Here is a 22,455-nt window from a genome sequence, read left to right on the forward strand (position 1 = left end):
CCCATTACCATTTGTGTAGCTCAGGGACAGTTCAGAGGCAGTGTGGTGTTAGCTCAAAAAATTAAAAATCTACTTTATCACTTGCTCACTGTACTCTCTCCTACACCTGGATCTAGCTTTGTGCATACAAAATTCCTTTTCATTTCAAATTCAGCATTATTGTTTTGAAGTTATGAAGCCAGATGTCAGTGCAACTATTTTGAAAAATTTCCAAAACACAGAAAGATGTTTTCCACTGGTCATATCATGCTTTAAGGTACATTTTAGAAGCAAAACCCTCTTATTTCATGAAGGTAATTCATGAATGTTACACACGACTATGTGTACTAAGCAAAAAGCATCCATATGAAACTGTAGGAAAGAGAGAAGTGAATTCTGTGGGGAAGAACCAGGCTCTGTAAATTACTCAGCAACTGCTTGTGTAATACATGCCAAAGGGACTAGATAAACTTACGGAAGATAGTGCCACTGATACCAAGTCATGGTATTACAGTGTCATTGTAGCTTCCATAAAATGACCTACATGAAGGCTTGAAGAAAAAATTCACAGACTGAGTTTTACTGGAAGGTGGGGAAATATATCAGGAGCAGATATCATAAATGCTTCATACTTAAACTCCTTCCCCAAGTATTTGCTGTCGGTCAGAGCAGAGAACAAAGTGCTGGAGTAGACGCCCACAACAGAGGACAACAGTCTGACGCAGTAAATGGAGTCAGTAAGTGAAACCATATCCATCAGAGACAAAAACATGGCTGAAATAAATACCTGTGCAACTAGAAAATAATACTGGATCTATTAATTTTGTTAATATTTCCGATTTAATATGAAGTATTTGAGTTTATTCATTCCTGGAAGAGTACTTGCAAGATTAATAGCCTTAGAACTATTTTATGTAGCATTGGGAACACATGCAGTAAGATAAAGCTGAGCCAGATCGGGACACTGAACTTTGTGCACTTTACTGAACCAGTAATCCTAACATAAAGCAGAAAATTCTATCACATCAGGCAATATTTTAACATACTTTTCTTGATGCTTCTTCTGTAACCTTCACCTCTGCTGAAAGGGAAATCATAGACTCACAAGAGTGGGTTTGGTTGGAAGGGATCCTAAAGATCATCTCATTCAAACCCCTGCCATGGACACCTTCCATTGTCCTAGGCTGCTCCAAGCCCTGTCTAACATGGCCTTGGACAATTCCAGTGATGGAACAACCACAGCTTCTCTGCACAACCTGTGCCAAGTGTCTCACCACCTTAATGGTAAAGAATATGCTCATCATTATATCCAATCTAAAGCTAGCCTCTTTCAGTTTAAAAACCTCACTCCTTGTCCTGTCACCATGAGCCCTGGTAAAAGTCTTTTTTCATCTTTCTCATAAGGCTTTTTAAGCATTGGAAATGCAGTAACATTGGCCCCTAGGGCTGTCTTCTCCTGGCCTAACAATCCCAACTGTCTCAGCCTGTCTTCACAGGAGAGGCGTTCTAGCCTGCAGGCCATTTCCGTGTCTCTCCTCCGGACCCACTCTCACAGGTCTTGTACTGGGAAACCCAGAGCTGAATGCAGCATTCCAGGTGGGATTTAATGAGAATAGAGTTGAGGGGGAGAATCATTTCCCTTGACCTGCTGGCCATGCATCTTTTGCTGCAGTCCTGGATAACTGGCTTTCTAGTCTTCAAGTATTGCTGGCTCAAATTTAGGTTTTCGCCCACCAGTATGCCCAAGTCTTCTGCAATGCTGCAGTAAATCCATCTATCATCCAGTCTGTACTGATACTGGGGATTGTACCAACTCTAGTACAGATCTGCTGTATAGAGGATTTTCCTTATTTTCATATTTCTGTTTTATTTTCCCTATAGGTGCACCAGATCCAAAGCTGGCTTAAAAATTCTAAACAATCCTGAATGAACGCTCATATTCTAGGGGCCTGAGTGTGATTGTTTCTTAGGCAAAAGAACAAGAAAACTATTTCTTCCCACTCAAAATAAGGCTGCTGCTACTAGAAATGTGTTTTAAGGACTGCTTGCCTCTCAGACAGCTTAAGAATATTACATTTAATTCCAGCAAAGTGCCAGCTTACTTTGTTTCAATAAAGCTTCAGATTTGATTGATTCCTTTCAGCCATTCCTGAAGACCTGGCAAAAGCAGTAGATTCTGTTTGCATAATTTCAGAAAATAATATAGGTTCTTTTCCAGCCATGTGCAGTGACTTCATAGAATCACAGCATATCCTGAGGTGGAAGGGACCCACAAGAATCATTAAGTGATGATCCTGGCCTTGCACAAGACAACCTCAAAAATCACGCCATGTGTCTGACAGCATTGTCCAAACTTCAGAGATAAGTGTTAAGGCTGCTTTACAGCTAAAAAGGTCAGGTATATAGGTGAGAAGCCAAAGTTCAATCTCATGCGATGGTAAATATCTTCAATTTATACAGGCTCAAGTGACCACCCACACCATTCCATTGAAAATTCAATGGTATGTTATCTTCTAGAAACTAGAGAGTGGAATAAATATGAATAGTATCTAAAGACACATTAGGAAAAGTGCCTAAGTTGTTTTTTCAGATGCAGTTTTTTTTTGTGCTCTTCCACTTGCGACTTTTAACGTAACTTAATCTTCAATCAGATGTCAAACTACAGTGGAAAGGATCCCTCCCCAGAGTTGTTTCCTGTGATAAATACCACTGCAGCACCAAGATCACACTATTTACTTTTATTTGCCACATCTTTACTAAGAAATCCTTATTTCAAAATTATCAGTTAAGACCACCTTTGGACTATGCTGCACTTCAATCAAGTTTGTTAAATTATTGCCAAATCAGACATTTACTGAAAATGTATACAGTAAGTTTGTATCACACGCCTCTACATGTAAAAAACCTATCTGACAGAAAAGATGGTGCACATAAAATAAGAAAGAAATGAATGAATGAAAAGCAATTCTGGCCCTAGAATCTACATGAAGAACTTCCCTTCTCAGCAAAGCTTTAAAGGTATTACTCACAATACAGCTGATAAAAGCAACTCTAATTATTCTGTCAAAGAAGCAATATCCAGAACACAAATTCTACCTTTGCCAACCATGCCACAACTATAATCACAAACACACACACACACCACCAGGACTAGCTGAAGGACAGCACTAGTGGGGGTGGGAATTGGATGGGGCAGAAAAGAATCTGTTTAAAATCCTAGGGCGGCTAGTGCTCACCATGACATTTACACTTAATCTGAGTCATTCATATCGTAATCCGTTTCTTCATCCTCACTCTGAGTGTCATGCAGCATGCAGCACGTATAGAGGAAGGAAGGGAAAAGAAGAGATTGCAAGTGAGTCAGAGCTGCAAAAAAGTAAATTCCACTTACACCTGAAGCATGTGGCAATGACATTTATTTACTTTTACCTGGGACCTCCACTCTTTGTATAAAAAAGTATGACAGCTGACCATTTCAAGAAGGAACGTAACAGATATCATGACAATTTCCTCTTCCAAACATCCTGAAGTCAGCAGATAGAAGCCAACAGTCAGGTCCATAAAGTGGTTTGAAAGAGAATACTGCTTGTGGGAATACAGCTTATCTTTTGGTTGTGCCATGGCTACCTGTAAAAGCCAATGGAACGATTTAAGATGAATTTTCTTTGTTTAGGCGTATTAGAAGGTTACACAGAAGTCGTCTATAACTTATTATGTTGTTAACTAAAGAAAGAAAACACAAGAAAAAAGTCCCTAAGAAGGAATGAAGGTGAAGCATGATTAGATGGCTATGAGAAGATACTTTCTCCCATTCTGAAAATCCAGGACTATTAACTAAAACTGAAGTGCTTGTCAATAAAAAATACCTATTGGCAGTTTGTTTTTTTTTCTTCTCTAACTCAATCTGCTGTAAAAGTAATATGAGGAGTTCCTTGTAAGTCAGTCCCAGTACATGAACATATTATTCTGTATATAAAGGTGGATATCAGAATTTCAATCATACGAACTTCATGAAGACCAAGTCGGACACTACTGAGGTGAGAGGATAATGCTTGCTAAGAGGGAACTATGAAGATACCATCTCCCAAAGTCAAGACCCCTGAACACAGTTGTCAGAAACCTCTCAAAAAAAAAAAATCATTTTTCCTTTTTCTCCCAGTCACTACATATACCTATATACAAAAATATGATCTTTTAGAAACTTAATATATAATAGAATTATTCTTCAAGTATCGCCTATTAATTGCTAGGAATAGCTTAACTCTTCCAGGACAAAAGGAGGGAACTTCCAACCAAAATTAACAGTAATTACTATTCATCACAGTGGTCAAATGATGCTCTGCTCTCTTCTCTGAAACAATGACCAAGCAGCACACTAATGAAGACGTCTAAGACGTCTTAGCACTACTCCATTTACACAGTTATAACGCAGTCTCAACTAGCTTTTGGTTTTTGTCTTTAACACTTATTTTTGACCCATATTTTCTATTACATCAAGGATGCAACATAATTCTGGCAACTACTACAATTACCTGAAGATGCACTACCATTCCTTATGAAGATCTTTATTACGCTCTAGAATTCCACATTTTATTTCAGGTAGATATCTCCGACCTAAATTATCACCACATACCTCTAACATGTCAACTTTCAAAGTCTTCCTCAAGCATCCTGGCAAAACCAGACCTAAACTAGGGTTTTGAAAGAGCAAGTCATGGCTTACCCAGTTTCACTGTTTACCCCTAACTACATTAATCCTCTACAACTCTTTGGAAGCTTTATCTCAACAGGGATGAACATTAATTACTCGTTTCACTAGGAATCCAACATACAGCTTAGAGTATTTCTATAGTCCAAATTATAAAATTATTCCATATGTGTAGCTGCATAAGCATGCTACAAAGCATAGAAAGTAATGAAGTTTTATCTATTTGAGGCCTCAATACCAAGACTCAGACCCATTCTTAGCATTATTTCAAAATCAATTTTTTTGAAGGTGATTTTTGAAAAAGCAAGCTTTGATGATTTATGAATTGTTTTCCATCTACATAAGGGAAATCAAAAGCTTTTAAGACAACTACAGATGTATCCAGTTTGTCCGTAGTCATCTCCTCATACAAAGCAGCAATACAATGATAAAAGCTGTTCACCATTCATGACTCTGAATACACTTACATTACAGAACTGCTCTGCCTTATGGTTAGTCAGCTGTGGTTTTACATTTTCCTTTGTACAAATTCTGAAATACAACTGAGTAAAATGCTAAGATACTGTGTCCATTACAATCTTATTATAAAGCTGGTTACAGAAATTGAACTTGGTAGAACCCTAAAAACATTAACAAGTACCCTCATTTTATTGCACGTGACTGTTTTACAGAGATAGCATCTTACAAGTTCCATTCTCAACAGTAAGATTTCTTCAGCAGAAGTCAAGCAAGAAAAAGTTTTTAACTGAACCAGTGTTACATGTTGAATAATAAACAAAACCTAGTTTCTCAGCTGTAAAGAGCAAGTATTTGCCAATACCTGAAAAAAACAGGTACTGAAAAAGTACAGAGTATTGTATTTAAATAATTCGGGCATGCATAACAAATGCATGCTGATTGTACCATTTACAGTCCCTCATACAATGGACAGGGAATCATTATTAGTCTTGAACAAGGGGGGAAAAAAGGACAATGAAATAATAGTCTAGAACAGAGGTAGATCTATCATGACTTGTGAAGCCCACCCAATTCAACACCATTTCTTTAGTCCAATGCCTAGTAACTCACCTTTGCTTTTTCACTGGGTTCACTGGTTGTGCCATAAGGAGTGTTATGCAATTCCTTTGAGACAACACACAGAAATTCAGCCTGATCTTCATTGCCATAGTTATAGGAAGAACCAATACTGACCAGCTGAAAGATGAAATTTTTAAAAAAAGTCAGTTGTATCTCCACATAAAATAATTTCCATAAAGTATCATGATTAGTACAAACATTCCTCACGGTTCAGACTGTTGGCTGTGCCTGAAGCATGATTCTCCACTTCAATGCAAATACGTTTTGATGCTGACAAATACATTGACAATACACACTCTGATGATAAGATACACACAGGTTATTTTTAAACTGTTACAGAATTAATGATTCACTGTGAAAGAAAAGACTGTGGAGGCAGGCCAGTGAAGAAGTAGCCTGTTCCCTGTTTCTGTTATTTACTAGAAACCTTCCTATCCTCCAAAGTTAATTTCTAAAGTTTATATGCAGTATCTTAATGTGGCATGATTTAACATGTAAATGGCTGCATGCAGGATCCTCTTTAGCCTGAAGGGATCCCCATCAGTACTTACAGAAGAATGGTATTTCTATTAAAACATATTTTGAATGAACAAACACAATATTTGCATCTGATTGGAAAACAACAAGACACGGCATGGTGGGACATCAAGATTAACATCTGAAATTCATACGTACTGCTACAAGGAAGTTAATTAAGGAAGTGCTACAAGCAGAAGCCATGTATAATGAAATGTGACATATTTACAAGTTTCTACAGTCTCTACATTGAATGATAAATGACAATTTACTGAGAAAGAAGAATATACTCAACATCACTACTACTTCTTATGCAGCATGTTTATCAAATGGCAGAAATTGTCTTACCTTACACACAATACACTTACCTAATATGCTAGAAGCTTTACATGCTTGCCTGCCTTTCCAAGCCAGATTCAATTCAGATGTAGCTGGTTCATTTATTTTAAAGTTTTATTTCAAAAGCACAAGATAATGTATGTTCTACAAGATAATGTCAGATCTACTGACACAGATCAAAATCCTAAAAATAAAACTGTTGCACAGATACACTGTGTCAATTTGTCATTACCCAAACTATATTTAATCTATCTACCAAATCACCACATATATACAATAAGACTGCCCTATTCCCCAATTTCTACTGTACCATTTAAATGCTCTAGAAACGGCCACATAGAAAAGGCCTAACTTATTTTTCTAAACACTGCAGTTACCTCTGTAAAGACAAATAGTGTGCTGCCCTTAGTCTAGCAGAACACCAAAGAGAGTAAAAGATTTGTTAAAGTATGAAAGATGAAGTCAAGATGAAATCCTGATCCAGAGTTTGCACTTAAGGGATAAAATTATTCCCCCAACAAAAACTGAAGTTAGACCAAGATTAAAAGTAGCTTCCATACAGCACTGTTAGAAGAAAACAAAGCCTCACTGTACTTTCTATGGAGAGATGTTCAGACATTCCTGCACTGCAGTAAGACTGCCAAGCAAGCACTTCCACAGATGGACAGTCAATGTCTACAAAGAGCAGTAGGCAGTGTGTCTACATAGTGAATCAACTTGATGTCAGGCCTAGGCACTGTCAAAAATTTTTGGAGCCTGATGATATTACAGGATACAAGGCTCAGCTTTCCACGAGCAGCACTGCCCATCAAAATTCATCATTCTTAAATCACGTACTTTAACTACTTTATGTGATCACCAGAAACCTTCCCTGCCTCTTCCTCTTCTAACATCACTCTAGTTCTGCAAAATATATATATAAAGAGCAATGAACACAGGCAAAAATTATCATCAAAGACATTTTTTCAACCAAAACTGTGTAATGAAGTTACAAACACGCAGGTTTTCTAGAAGCACCGATGGATATAAAGACATTATTTACCTTGAGATGTTAAATCAGCTAATCTTTCACAATGAATACTCTGCAGTCTGCACCATAAGGTATTTGTGCAACATAGAATCATGAAACCCACAGAGTAACTAGTTGCACAAGATGGACTAAGAAAGTCTACTGAAAAGCTGGAAAATCAACTCAAATTTATTTTGTGTATTAATATGATTTGTTGATTGTCTTTCCTATCAACAAAAAATATGCACAGATTTTCAGAAAATAATAGCAATTAAGTTGTTTTAAACCCAACAAAGTGGTACAAAGTTTACACTATACATTATATAGCAATTATAAACCATTTCGTACAAATACAGTAACTGCGTCAATTGTTAAGGTAAAAGGTAGGACATTAAACAACATTTTTAACCCACTTGAAGGCTACAAAACATTAAAAAAATTTGCATACATATTTAAATAAAGCCACTCAAAATTCACCTTCTCTGAAGTTTGAAGAATTCAAGCATACAATTTAATTAATATACAGTTGACTCTTCTTCTTGGAAAATGCCAAGGACTAGTTATCAGGTAAGCTATGTTAACTACCAGAAGGAAAAATACTTCTTTACTTATTGACACTCTACAAAAACAAATGACCTCTCTGAAAGTAGATACCATACAAGACCCAAACATCAGCCAAATCATCAATCCTGTTTCAACCAGGTTGACAGGTCTTCAGTTGATAGCTACTAACAAATTCTTCATAATCCAATCACGTAAATCAACGTATTGCACGTAAGTCTTTTTTTAGGAGACATGGCAGATTGAATATTTTTAGTCAGTTGGATAGGACTATCAATTTAGCTAACTGCAAAACATCTAATGACATTTTGCCACTACTTAACAGTTGATAAAGTCACTTTTGCAGAATGAAACCCAAGTTCCTCAAAACTCCAACTCACAATACTCTCATAAGCAGTTTGATATGTGTGCAGTCAAAAATGTAGCATCTGCATAGTAGCAACTGTATGCTAGAAATGTCATTGTAGCTTTCTGAAATGATCAACAACAAGGCTGATGGCAGACAAAGAAACAATAGAAAATGATTGCAGATTAGAACTGAACTGTTCTGTCAGGAACTGAGATCAGAAATACGTTTCAGCACTCCTATTCCAAAAGTCACTTCACTGTTCCCAGTATTGGTGACAACACTTTAAGAAGGATGCTGATAAACTGGAAGACTATCCGTCATGTCCATCTGCCCCCACACTACCACCCCCATCCCACACCCCAAAAGAAGCCACAACACATCGAAGTAATCTGAGGTATGAAAAATAGGTCAAAGGATTTCAGATTATCCAGTCTACTGTTTCTCAGACTTTCTGAAAGGACAATCTGTTTTTCTTTTGAAGCCACATTTGCTTCATGTAGCTTAAATTACCAAGAACTTAAGGAAGGATAAAATAACATGGTGAAATGGTAAATTCCATAGATTCATATGCTTTTATATATATACACATATGTACGTATACATACACATATCTATTTTTCTCCCTTAGTTTATTCCTTCCATGGCTTGTTCCATTACACTCATTACTAAAGCAGTGCGATCCTATTTAAGCATCTCTGTGAGCCCCAACAGCACCAGAATTGAGCACAGAAAAATGCCAATGCGACTTATCACAGAAAATTCATTAGATAAAGATCCATTACTGCTTGCATGACATAAGGGTTGATCATACTAGTAAGCTGTCCGCTACAGCTAAAAAAAGAATGGGAAAGCAACATTACTTTTATTTGTATTAAATCAAAGAAATATAGTTATTGCGTGATGTGCTAATAGAGATCACAATTCTCCTGAAAAGAAATCACAAGAAGGAATTTCCTGTCTCATAATAATGAACCTTATTTTTGAAGTGAACTAATCTCATGCCTAACTGAACTGTGACAGATCTCTAAACCAGACACATTTCAGTAACACGCCTATACAGATTTGCTGCATTGTTTTAATAATATTGATTCAAAATCTCTATTATATATTTACCAGACAAATCAGCAACAGTATTGCTATCTCAGATAACTACTCCAGCCTGCACAAACAGCAGCCCAATCTTCTTCATCTTCCTTCTTCCTCTGCTTACCACCGGAGTTACTAATTTTAACTAACTTTCCTATTCACCACTAGTAATTTCCTTCTCTATTTTGTGATGCTCTAATTCTCAAAACCAAGTAAATTCTGTAACAATTATTCTCAAATTCTATTTCAAATATTCTTGTACTTTGAATATTACTGCTTCTATTTCAGATGTGGTGAACCCCTTGTACACTACAAAGCTTGAAAAATTATACCATCAGCTAATAAAATCATAGAAAATCCTCCACTCAATTTTTTTTTACAGAATCAAGTCGTATGAATCTAAGAAATGACTCTATGCCTTTTAAACATATAATGCATTTGTTCTGCCTTTCCAAAGGATTTGCAAAAGGTTATGAAGATACATACACATCAGCTCTTAAAAGTCAGGACTGATGACTAACACCAGGCCTGAAAGAATATTTATTTTAGGTCTCTTAATGCAATAGTCAGACTTCAAAGATTATTTTTTTATTATAATTTTTATTTTATGTTATACCTGTATTAATTTCTTCACGGTCCTTCCCACCTTCCATTTTACAATGCTGTCTTTTACTTTGAGCTATCCAGGACATGAACGCGTGAATAACATCATTCTGCCTGTACCCTACACATTACTTACAAGCCACAATTCTTTCTCTGTTGCCGGAAGTATGAAACACCCACATTTCACATTCCAAATGTTACCTATACAACTGCAAGACACAGATAGTGCTTGGTACATTGAAAGCAGATTCTGCTATAAGGCTGGGTAACAGTCCGGGTTTCAAATCTAGTATTGCATGATTATGTGTCCATATAAAGTCACAAGCAAAGGTTTGTTTTTATTAAGCCATTTCACTATCATGTTATCTTCATAATGTTATACTCATCTTTCAGACTAAATAACCATATATGTTGCAAGAGAAAGAACAAGTACTCCAGGCATTTTGTTGATGAAAAAAATTACAGAGCACCAGGTTCCCAAATAAATTCACAGACAACACTTCAAAATGTAGCACAGATATTTAAAGAAACAGAAACTGCCCCCAATGTTACTGAGAGCAAAAAATCCTTCCCAAACTCACAAATATTTGGAAGTAACACAGCAATCATAAAAGCAGAACAAGGGGAAAAGGAAGGATGAAAAAAATAGAGAATGAATGAAGCTAGGATTCTCCATCTGGATTTCAAGAAAATTTCCCAAAATGGAAAAACCCCAAAACAACAAAACAGTAAAGCCAAGGTAACACCCAGCATGTTTTTTCAACTTGACACAAGATTTAAAACTGTCTATTTTGTTCTCCCCTCACTCCTCCATATTTTACTTATAAAAACTCCTGTTACTCGTTATTCAAATTTTAACATCTTTCATCCACCTAAAAAAAGAGTTAAGTTCTGAGTTACCAGAAATAAAGGGTTCAAACTCAGAACTTAACTTTGGTGGATGAAATAATAATTTTCCTAGTTTACCAGAAAAGTCCCCTTCTGGATCCACTGAACTCAAAGGTGTATTTTTAGGGCTCCTTATGTTTGAATTGTACCCCTTACTTAACAAGTATGGATCAAAGGCTGTTAATTTTGGAGGAAAATTTAAGGAAAAGAAGTTATTTTGGAAGTAAGAACTCTCCCTAAGAAAAACCTTGAACTAAATAACCGAGGGATTTTTGTTCAGTTGTTCTCCTATTATTTTTACAATGTGGACATTCATAATGTGTAATGAAATATTGTGAATATAAATAAAAGCCAGTCACAAATACACACAAACTACTATGTGCTGTACATCCAGAAAAAAAGTGGAATGATCTGAAAGCAGCAGAAACGCAAGGAGGCCAAGCATATCACTGTGAGGGCAAAAAGAATGGTGTGACACACCTCACTGCAGCATTTCTGGAAGCATCTCTCTTCCCCTTTCACTTCCCGTGACACTATCAGCAGAAACTCTGACTGCTGAGCCCGGCCACAGCTGTACTGGGAACCTATACTGATAAGCTGAAATAACCAATCAAAGCAAAACACAAAAAGAAACCTTTGTAAAGCTGAAGTACATACCGTTATCCAAATTGTACAAGTAGCAGATGAGCTCAAATGTTCAGGTAACACTTACTCACCACTAGAACAGGTTGCTATCAAGCTACAACTTTCATTTCAACTTAAAATTTACTGAGGCAGTTGCAAAGCCCTTTTTAATTTAAATGGAAGTTAAGAATTACTGATAAGAAAACAGAAAACTCCCCATATAACTGTGTTGTAGCCAACTACTCTGAAAAACAAACAAAGTTTGGTGCGTTATGAAAGCAACCGTTATTTTCCTCTCATACATTGACAAGTGGAAAAGGCAGCATGGATATAAGACTGGAGGGTGTTATGTAAAGCAATATATAAAGCCTGGGTATTAAAGAGCTTCATCTTGTTGCAACTACTGATAAAATACAGCTAAGGAAACATAAGAAGTCAACGAGAGGAAAAAACGTTGAGTGGTCTAGATTAGCTTTAGAAAGAGTAATTTACAGAAGATCCAAGAAAATAACTGGAATGTAAAAAATTGTCTTGTTCCCACAAAAATCACTACCAAGAACACTGGCCAAACATCTAATAATTTAAAATTCAACCTCAGCTAAATTTCTCAACCTCTTATTACAAAACATATTTTGCCTTAATAACACAGGGCAATTCCTAGCCTATTTAAATTGAAGCATAGCTTTTCAGTGCACTTCAGAGAGATTAGAACTTAATTTATATGTGAAGAGTTAGACAACAATTGCCTATTCTGAGTAAACTGGAGATTACGACAGATGAGAAGGCCCACAAATAGTAACTTTATCTATATCCTGCTATTGTGTATGAATAATTTTGAAGACAGCAGTTAAACACCATCCTCCTCATACAGTGAACGTACTTACGACTGCATTATGGTGCCAGACTCAGGTTACATTAATCATTAAAATTTACATGATCAATGCCACTGCTGTCTAAAGCATTTCTATTTAGCCACTTTGTATAGGCCACAGTTTTTTATTCTGTTGTATTGCCAAAATACTGGTTTTTTTCTGATTGCCTGAAGAGGCAACAATTGAAGCTAAAAATCCTCTACAAAATAACTCAGGAAAGTGGGGCAGCATAATTTTCGGTATTAGATTTTGGACTGGGACTAATATATAATTGTACTATTTTAGCAGAGTTTTCAAGTGTGTTCTTTGGAAAAGGGCATCAATACATCTGCATTAGTGCACCAACAGTTCAGCACCTTCCACTCCTATTTAATAACCACATACAATCATATTTAACTATAAAATTTTGAAATGCTAAGCGTAAAAAACCATTTTTTTCAAAACCAACCACTTGAGCATGTTATATGTGGCTCAGAGCCCAAGGACTCTTGATCTGTAAAAATATCACTCCTCTGAAAAAGCTGATAAGTCCATCTTCTTTCACATACAGAGCATGGTGAGTACCAGCCCAAAGACTGCTTCTGAAGGAAAGCATGCTGCTGAGCACCATGGGCTTAGAAAAAAATTACAGAAATGCTACAGTGTTTTAAAGAATAAACAATAAAAGTGTTTATGCACAATATTCTAATCCTATTTCAAGTGAGTACAAAGGAGGGAATGGGCTAGTGTGAGGTAATGAGACGCTAAGTATTATGAGATCATACGGCTGTTCTGTTTATCTACTTCAAACTATGTGTCTAAAAATATTCAACATGGGAGAGGGAGGAAGTAGGGAGACAGCTGGATGAAACAAGGATGTAATGTTCAAGAGAACCACTGGATTATTCCAGTTCTAAAAGAGATTATAATAGGTCTTTCAGCAGTTGCACTGTCAAAGCAGTATTACTCCCAAATAAAATATCCTTGAAGGGTTAAGAATAGGTAAAAGATATGGTGTCATTTAAGCTGCTAAGAAGTAAAGGAGCTCTATTTGTAATGAAAGCTAGTTTCTCCTGACAAAGAAGAATGTTGCAAAACCTTTTTCCATGCACTAGCCAAAAAACAGTAGTGTATTAAGTGAGTTTTTTTCAGGGACTTAAACAACACTTAGCTTGTGGCATGCCAAAGAGACCTGGTAATACTTGGAGCACTGAAACATAAAAAGCTTGCTCTGTGCCTGCTTATTCTATTTGCTCATGACTGTCTCCACGTTACCAGCACCTTACATATTTTGTCAAATATAAACAAAATGTTCTCTTTCACCTTTGTGTCATAAACATTTCTTAAATGTTGCTTTGTTGTGTTATTACAGTGAGACTATACAGGATAAGGGGCTTGTGCTTATTTCAATTTCTCCTATTGTAAGCCTCAGACACTGAAAAAGGTGTTAGCAGATGAACACTTGTGTTTCAGAGTTAACAGACTGATTGCTCCAATGCAGTTTAAATACTCTGCTGGATTAGGAATGTGAAGGATAAAGCAGCTGTACAGTTCATTTCTTACTTACAGAAATTATCAAAGATAACAGATAGATGTTGCAATTTTACAGTGTGTTCTTGAATGCACACACAAAGCTATTTTTATGCACTGCAAAGAACAAGAACATTCACATAGCTCACAGCCATCAAGCTTCAAATCTACACAGGTAAAATACACCCTCCTTTGTGTATCAGGCTTTTTTATCTGAAGAACCACTCTTTGGGCCTGGCAAACATTTATCTCCCAAGCTCATCTCTTTTACCCAGAGCTCTTCATATCTAACCTATCATTCACATAAACTTGAAGTTATCAGTTAATTCTGATTGATTCACCCTTCAACTGCGGATGTGTAGACACTGAAGAATTACGTTTCAGACGTTGCAGATGTTTTTATAGAAAGTCAGCAAAATTTACCTCCTGGAAAGCTGAATTTTTCTTTTGTTTTATGATAAATGCAAACACAAGTATCACATTTTAACTTCGCTGTGTATGTTTATCCAAATTCTGAAAATGACTGAATAAAAAAAGATGCATGGAATTTAATTTATAGTCCTCTTTCACAAAAGGTACTTCATACTAATTTCTTAGAAGACTGTGTTAACTATATCCCGTAGGGATTTTTTACCTGTTCAAATTTCCAGCCATCGGACATTGTGGAAACCATTTGAGTGAGTTCCTCTTCCTGACACTGCAGCACTCTGTATACATGTTTGACTGGCACCTTCAAGAAGAAATATAAGATGCTCAATAGGGCATGGAATTCACTATGTTTGTGACTTGTCTGAAGTTGCCCTTACTCTCTAGAAATGGTAAGCAACACCACTTTGAACCCATCCAGAGCAATGAATAACTAGGGCCATTTTAGCTGAGACCTATAGTAAATGCTATCAGAGCACCCCTGCGATCCAACAACCTAGCTTAAAGAGAAATTTGTCAATAACAATGTAAGTTTGTAGTATCTCCATGAAGACTCAGCTACCAGGGAAGTTACCAGTTACCTGAGTAGCAAAGTTAATGAACAAACTTCATCATATTCACTTTCATGGAGAACATGAGCTGCTATGAGAAGAGGCAACCTTCTCACTCGCAGAGCATTACAAATAAAGAAAGCAACGTTGCTACAAAAACATATGACAGGAACTAAACAGCATCTGTATGTATGCTGCATAAACATACTGTATAAACAACAGTTATACCATAGTTAGGCAACCTCATCATATTCAGAACATTTAAAAGTCAATGAGAAAGCTATGATCTACAAAAGCTGTTCTCTAACGTAACTATTTCCAGAAATGATATTATGACAAATTCTACTATTACCAAACATTTTGCAACAATTACTTAGAATGTGTTCAGTTTTTGAAAGAGATCTGTGAAGTTTGTAAGCAGACTGGCAGGAGCCAGCAATTAAGAATATTAATCTTTGTATACTAGTGGTTCCAGATCATCCAGTGATGGAGGCAGCCATTCAGTATCTTACTGGGGAAATCAGGAGATACGTAAAAAAACAACTCACTCACTACTTGTCATAGAACAAATAATCAAAAGAACACAAGAAAACAGCCTCACCTGAGAGATTCTGCTGTCTCTTTCTCTTATTTTGTCCTTTACCAGTTTTATTAGAGATGTGATATTGTAGAATTCAGCCTCTTCCAGTACACCTAGTATGAAAACAGTTTTTGGGAAGACAGTATAACTAAAGACTCCAGGCCAAAATCACCAACCAGTTCATAAGATTATCTTCTCAACAGCTACAGAAAATTATTTACTTTTCTCTATGATAAGGCAGTTCACTAACCTAACAATTCTGGCTTCTTTCAGGTACATGTAATTCAATGTTTGGCTCATTCTAAAAAATTGCCCTAAAAATATCCCAAAGAAAATTGATGCCATTTCACATACAAAACAAGACAAGAAACAAAAAAATGTGCACAGATACCGTTGCATAGCAGACTACTAAGACTACCATACCTCAGGCCCTGCCTCAGGCTGGAATGCAAAAGAGAAATTTAAATAATCCTACTGAAAAATCTCTGCAGCTGCTAGCAAGCATAAAATTTTTCTTCCTGTCATGTGAGATCTTAGAGTCTGAAACAAAAGCTTGAAGATATATACTGCTTCTACTCACATGTTCAAGGTCTACCTGTTCTCCACACGCAGTATGCTTAACTAATGCTCAACTAATTCACATGGAAATTATATTTCGCACTATTTCCCCCTATTGTTAAAGTGTATTACTCTTTGATAAATTTCTTCAATATGCTATCAATACAGTTTTATTACTGTATGTTTTAAAACAGTCATCCTCCATTAGGGTAAAATTGACACAAACTGGGAACAAGGAGGGAGAAGCTGGGGACAGAATTCAGTCTTTAAAAGCATATTCCACACATCTGAACATGCCAAAGCTTCACTTTTAGTTTGCTTTACATCTTCTAAAGCTTGCTTCCTAGGCAGCATTCTTTTGCTTAAAGAGAACTAAACCCAAATATTTCACAGCTACACAGGAAAGATACAAGATTACACAATAAAAGGCATCTCCCCTCTTGTTTGAATACTTATGTTCCAACTGAGAATGGGGGTTGTGAAATCAAGAATTGTACTCAAAATGCCCAAATAACCCCATAAACTGTAATTGCATGATACCTATCAGTTTTGCTTGAAACAGATAGAAATGCTACACTGGTTAAGGTTTGCCATCTTGTTCTAAGTTAATTTTGGTGATTCAAAAGAAGTGAAAATAACAAGCAAGTGGCAAGCAAACAAGATATTTAGAGATGTCTTACCTTCCTCAGCTAGGTCCTTGTTAATAACCAGTTTTCCGTGTCTGAGATAGTTCAGCACTGGCCCAAAGTAGGTTGGGTCTCTATCTATTAAATAGGCACCTGTTTCATCCTAGATTAGAAAAACAAACAAACACAAACCAAACAAACAACCCAAAACAAAGGAAGAGAACACCAAAGCCCAAACCAAACAAACCAAAAACCTCACAATGATTTGAACATCCAAGTGGGAACTGCAAGCTAATATTCATCTTGCAGCAAGCAGGTGTACAGATATAGTCACACCCCCTGAAAGCTGGATTTATTAAAGACAATAAAAGGAATTAAACAATATAACTGTCGTGGTATCAGACTGATCAATCAAATCATCCAATACACAACTTCTCTTATTTGATCAATCCCCCTAACACCTCATCAATGATTAACAACATCGTTAGCATGAAAGATCTAAGCAGTAAGTGAGAACACCAAAAGTTAAGGTTAAAAATAGCACTTAAAACCAGGAAATCTTGTTTGGGAGCCTGAAGAGTCAGAACAATGGCTATATTCTAGCGAGTTTCAAATACCAGTTTTTTCCTTTTTCTTTTTTTTTTTTTTATTAAAGGCAAACAAACCTAACTTTTTTTAACCTCAACGCTTTGCTCTAAAAACATTTGCTTTTGTCTTTGCTCAGATGTACTAATACTCACAGAGTACTAAGAACTGCTGTATACCAAGCAAGGGTTGTACACGCATCTTCTAAAAAAATAAAAGTAGAAGATGCAATTCCTACCTATCTCGTGCAGACAAGCAAAGTAATAGATGAATAGACGAAAACTAATGCTCAATTTACCAAACAGACTATAGTGTTTTGTGAATTGCAAAACAGTTCAGGAGATTGACCTGCAGAGCTGATATTCTTGACAAAGAGATAAAGAAGCAAAATTGGTAATTCCTATGTTATTTAGAATCTGTGTGTGAACCCCTGCAATCAAGATAGTACTGACATACTTGTGCAGGCTGGAGATCTAAGGAAGATTCATAGAAAGATTTCTAACTGATCTACTGCTCCTTTCTACTATCAAGTGGGTTACTGACTGTATTAATCTATTAGTACATAAGGTTTTGGTGCAATGGATATCCTACAGATATATACTAGAGAGATGTGGCAGCACGCCAAATACCTTTTTACTTATTCTTATTTTTAATATTCTAGTAGTTTACAGGAGATACTAGAAAAAATTATCATTACTAATAATGTGGATCATACTCCCTCAAAACCATAGGCACTAGCAATAATTGCTAGTGAAAGAAAGAAACTCTACCAACTCAGTCGTCTTCATTTGAACATTAATGCCTATATGGAAAAATCTGATTACTGAACTGTGATATCTGAAATCTCTCTCTACTTAGCAGTATGTAGAGTTTCTAAAATGTTTTGCTGGAAAAAAACATGGAGGATGTATTTTCAGGTACATAGATTTAGTTTCTGAATAACTGCAGTTGTCCAACCAGGATGGGTAGAATGTAGAAAGACTACGACCTCAACTACAAAAGCCAAAACCCTTTCTATAATTACTATTAAATGCTTTACACACCTAGACACAGTGTCATTTCAGAAGAAGTGAAGGAGTGTATAATTTTGTATAAAATTAGCTGTTCAAGAAAATGCTAACATATTAAAACGTGCTGTCAGTTAACCTACACTCAGACCAGACAATGCTTGATGAAGTCTAATCACAATTTCTTCTGATCTAAGCTCATGGTCTCACAAAAGCAAGACTATGCATCAAAACCAGTAGATAGATGAAGTAGACTAATTTTAAAATTTAATCTATAAATATATTTACATAACCAAAACACTTCAAGAATGTGCAATCTACAGATACAACCCAAAGAAATTAGAATAGCTGACAACTGTATGAATTATAGGCTGAAAAGTATTATTTAGTAAAGGAAAAGAAACCAGTGAGGTTGGAAAGGAAAATCCAAAACAGATACAAATAAAAGCTGTTTTCAAGAAAAAAAATCTGTACTTGGTCATCATCTGAACTGCATTAAGAAACACAGGGCTTACAAAACTGGAAGTCTTCGGAGTTAGGAAAAACCAATCTCTAGAAATAATCTTCTTCCTTAAGATGATTGTAATTTTTCACACTGCAGTGTCTTCTCACATCACCTTCTGAAGCAATACTGGTTGTCAGCTTTACACCACTTCAGAGATAGAGAGGTGGGTCACAGAAGCAAAGTCATTAAAAGCTCTAAACGAAATCTTAAGTAACAATGGCTACTTCACTCCTTTCACAAAAGGCCTGAACTTTTTTATTTAAAGGCCTACATTATCTGAAATCGTATTTTTCTGAGTTGATTTCTATATATGAAACAAACTTCCAACAAAACCATAAAGGGAAGAAGATATGTCAACTCTTCTCTTTCAAATTCCACCTTATGAGAAGTCATACACCAAAAAAAACACATCTCAGTAGTGTCATAGTTTACTCTGGAAGCCTTTCAGATAAGGTGGCTTGAAAAATAATAAAAAAAGAAGGCACACAAAAGTCCTATAATTTTTGCTGTATTAGAGTTCTTTTAAACATTAGGAAATATCAACAGTTAAGAGAACTCTGGCTAAATTCTAACAGTGCGCAAACCAAATTCTGTCAACAGGATTCACTTAAGCATCTAAATTCATGCAAAAGTTGCTTACCTAGATTACAGACTCAGAAAATATACATTAATTAACATTAAGAGGAGGATGTGTGTCTTGAACATTGACCTGATAGCTCAGATATGTTACACACTAGCACCAGGGAGCCAAGAATCAAGAGATGAACCGATCAGTAAAGAATATTGTAACCATATGTAAATAAGGTACAGGTGAGTGGCGCAAAAAATTTACTTCCTCAGCATCTTCCTATAGAAAATGCCTTATCACTCCTCCTTTTGAGTGAGCTGCCTGAATATCCTTCAGTATATGCTAAGCACTTCATGTTGAAATTACTAAGAAAGGCCGATTACACTAGATCTTTAAGGATATTTATGTAAACATAAATCCAATACAAGCTGACACAGAAGCATAGTCATCTGCTCTACCTAGAACTCTAAAAATACAGATCGTAAGTCTTTCAGAATATTATCAGGACTGTTTTCATCCACATGTACATGAAAACACACTGTATAATCACATGTAATTAGCTTTTTGGCACTTTTTAATAAAAACCGGTGTACTGTAAGACAAAATAATAAATTGCAAACGTGATCCCATGTGAACTGGACAACTGAGAGAGGTAGCTAGTTTGCATGTACATAACTAGCTTTAGGCTTGCTAGCTTAATTATTAATAGACTTTGATGTCCCAGCTATGCAATTTCCTCTGCTAACTAGTAAATTGTTTTTTCTACAAGCTTTGGGAAAGTTTGCATCTTCACTGACACAACTAGTGTAGGTATTTTGAAGCCATTTCTTAAACTTCGGGTGAATACCACAAATGTCAGATAAACCTATATTCTAAGAAAGTTTCAAAGCTCTCTCTCTTTCAGATGTATTTTATAGAAACAGGTGTTACTGTTTACCAGAACAGCAGGTAAAATTAGAAATAAAACAGAAATTTTCCTCTGTATTCAGTATAGTCATATCACCCTACACTTAGAGGTGTTTCCTGCAAATGCTGACATTCTTCATAAGAAAATTCAAAACAAATGCTTGTTGTCTTTGTGCATCCAACCCTAAACTGCTAGTTAATCACAGGACTGTTTGTATCTTTACCCAGTTCTACTTCTGCATTACATTCTTCTCTGAAGAGCTTTTTTCTTCATTGTCTGCAAGTTCTAGGCTGTTTTCATGCATATTTACAAAGACACCATTTAGAAGACAGCATTGACTATGTACAGTGAAGACTGCATTTGTTTATTACCACTCTCCCACACTGATGTTTAGTTCAAGTTACAAACACCATGGAATTTTAGAGGAAATCTAGTAACTTGCTCTTAAATTTTCAATCACCTGGTTCAGCATACCAATGAAAAGTCAGTGTAGCTCACAATTACATTCCTTTGAAAAATACTGACCAAAGCAACTAAATGATCATGTATTCCAGTTGCAAATGTTTTCACTTCAATCTTTATAGAGACTGAAGCTCAAAGGAATCATAATGAACACTTACCCTGATCTTAGTTTAAAACACACAAAGAACTCAATTTATTTATAACCTTTAGAAAGTAGCAGTGAAACCTAATAATTCCAATAAATAATTACTGTCACTGTTAATATTATGGACTTTATAACAAGGACATCTATAGTTTGACACTTTGCTAGCTGTATTTCCAACACCTTTGCTAGACTGAACAGGCTTCTCTATTAGATTTCTTGTCTCCATGTATATACCTCTGGACTGAGAAGTCACTCCTTAAACTCCTTGCCATTAAAAAGTTTTGTTCTTTAAAACTTTTCACCAAATCATATTTCACCCTGCGATTAGTCACTGCTCTGCTGTGACCTTGAATTGTGGATGCTAGAATCCAGTACAGGATTCCAGCAGGACTCAAAAGGTGCACCAAATACATACGCCTCCCTAACCCTAATGCAATTCTTGGGGAGATTTAACAATCTCCCCAGGAACTGCATTAAAACACTAGCTGAAATGTCATAAATTTATTTCCAATTAATTATCTTCATTGGGATCAATACTGGATCTGAATACACTCAAGTCATACCATCAAGTTCTTGGCTCAAGGTTGCATGCTTCAACAGGAATATTTTAATTTCACATAATTTTTTTATTTTACATCATTTACATATTCTGAGTTCTTATAAAGGCAGCAATATGCAGAGAAACATAGTAGTATTTGGTACTAAATTTGGATTCATATATAATTGTCATCCCTATCATCTGTGCTTTTTAAATATTGAACCAGTGAATTTTTCACAAACCATGTGGCCTAAAAACTTTGAGCGTCTGCAGACTAGTGGTACTTATCAAAACTACATCAGTAATACAACCCACCTGACAAGTCAGAAATCTCATAGACAAATGAAATGTATCTGTTACTTAGAAAAATGACTACAATTTAGATATTTCTTAATGCCGACAGTCAAGGTTGCACTACCAGGAAGACTTTGACTTTTCTGAAACACTAAGTGCTCGCGTGCTTCCTTCTTTGACAGATTTCATGCCAACTTTAGAAAGGCATTAAAAATCAAGCATGAATACTACTGCCAAAACCTTCTTACAGAAGTTTGACAATCTCCTTCTTAGGGGAAAGTTAAAAGAATGCTAGAACAGTTTGCAAACAAAAAACTGGTATATAGCTAAAACAGGAAGATGCTGAAACAAGGAATATATATAAATTATTACTAGTAATGCAGTAAAAGCATTAAATTAAACAATGATGACAAGGTGAGCAAGGCCCTGCTTGTCTATTTTTACGTATTCATCTCTAAACCAAGATTTAAATACCATGGAAAACAAATCTTATTCTGAACAGTAAATATGACCACTACAGCTCATTTATTTGCTGAAATCTGAAATGATTCTCGAATAGTTTTAAAGCTGCAAGTGACGCTCT

The 22,455-nt window shown here is 35.9% G+C and overlaps 1 protein-coding gene across 1 annotated transcript in view; it reads right to left on the reverse strand.

Moving 5' to 3' along the window:
- The window catches only part of LOC115909025 (BTB/POZ domain-containing protein KCTD5), a 36,290-nt gene that overhangs the window by 7,415 nt on the left and 6,420 nt on the right, over nt 1–22,455 (reverse strand). Inside the window, exons 2-5 of the mRNA XM_030958054.1 lie at nt 16,916–17,024; nt 15,699–15,790; nt 14,755–14,850; nt 5,756–5,881 (exon numbers count right to left, since the gene is read on the reverse strand). Of these exons, the coding sequence (XP_030813914.1) occupies nt 5,756–5,881; nt 14,755–14,850; nt 15,699–15,790; nt 16,916–17,024 (423 nt within the window). The remainder of the gene's footprint in view (nt 1–5,755; nt 5,882–14,754; nt 14,851–15,698; nt 15,791–16,915; nt 17,025–22,455) is intronic.

Source organism: Camarhynchus parvulus, chromosome 14, assembly GCF_901933205.1.
Source record: "Camarhynchus parvulus chromosome 14, STF_HiC, whole genome shotgun sequence".
Classification (NCBI taxonomy): domain Eukaryota; kingdom Metazoa; phylum Chordata; class Aves; order Passeriformes; family Thraupidae; genus Camarhynchus; species Camarhynchus parvulus.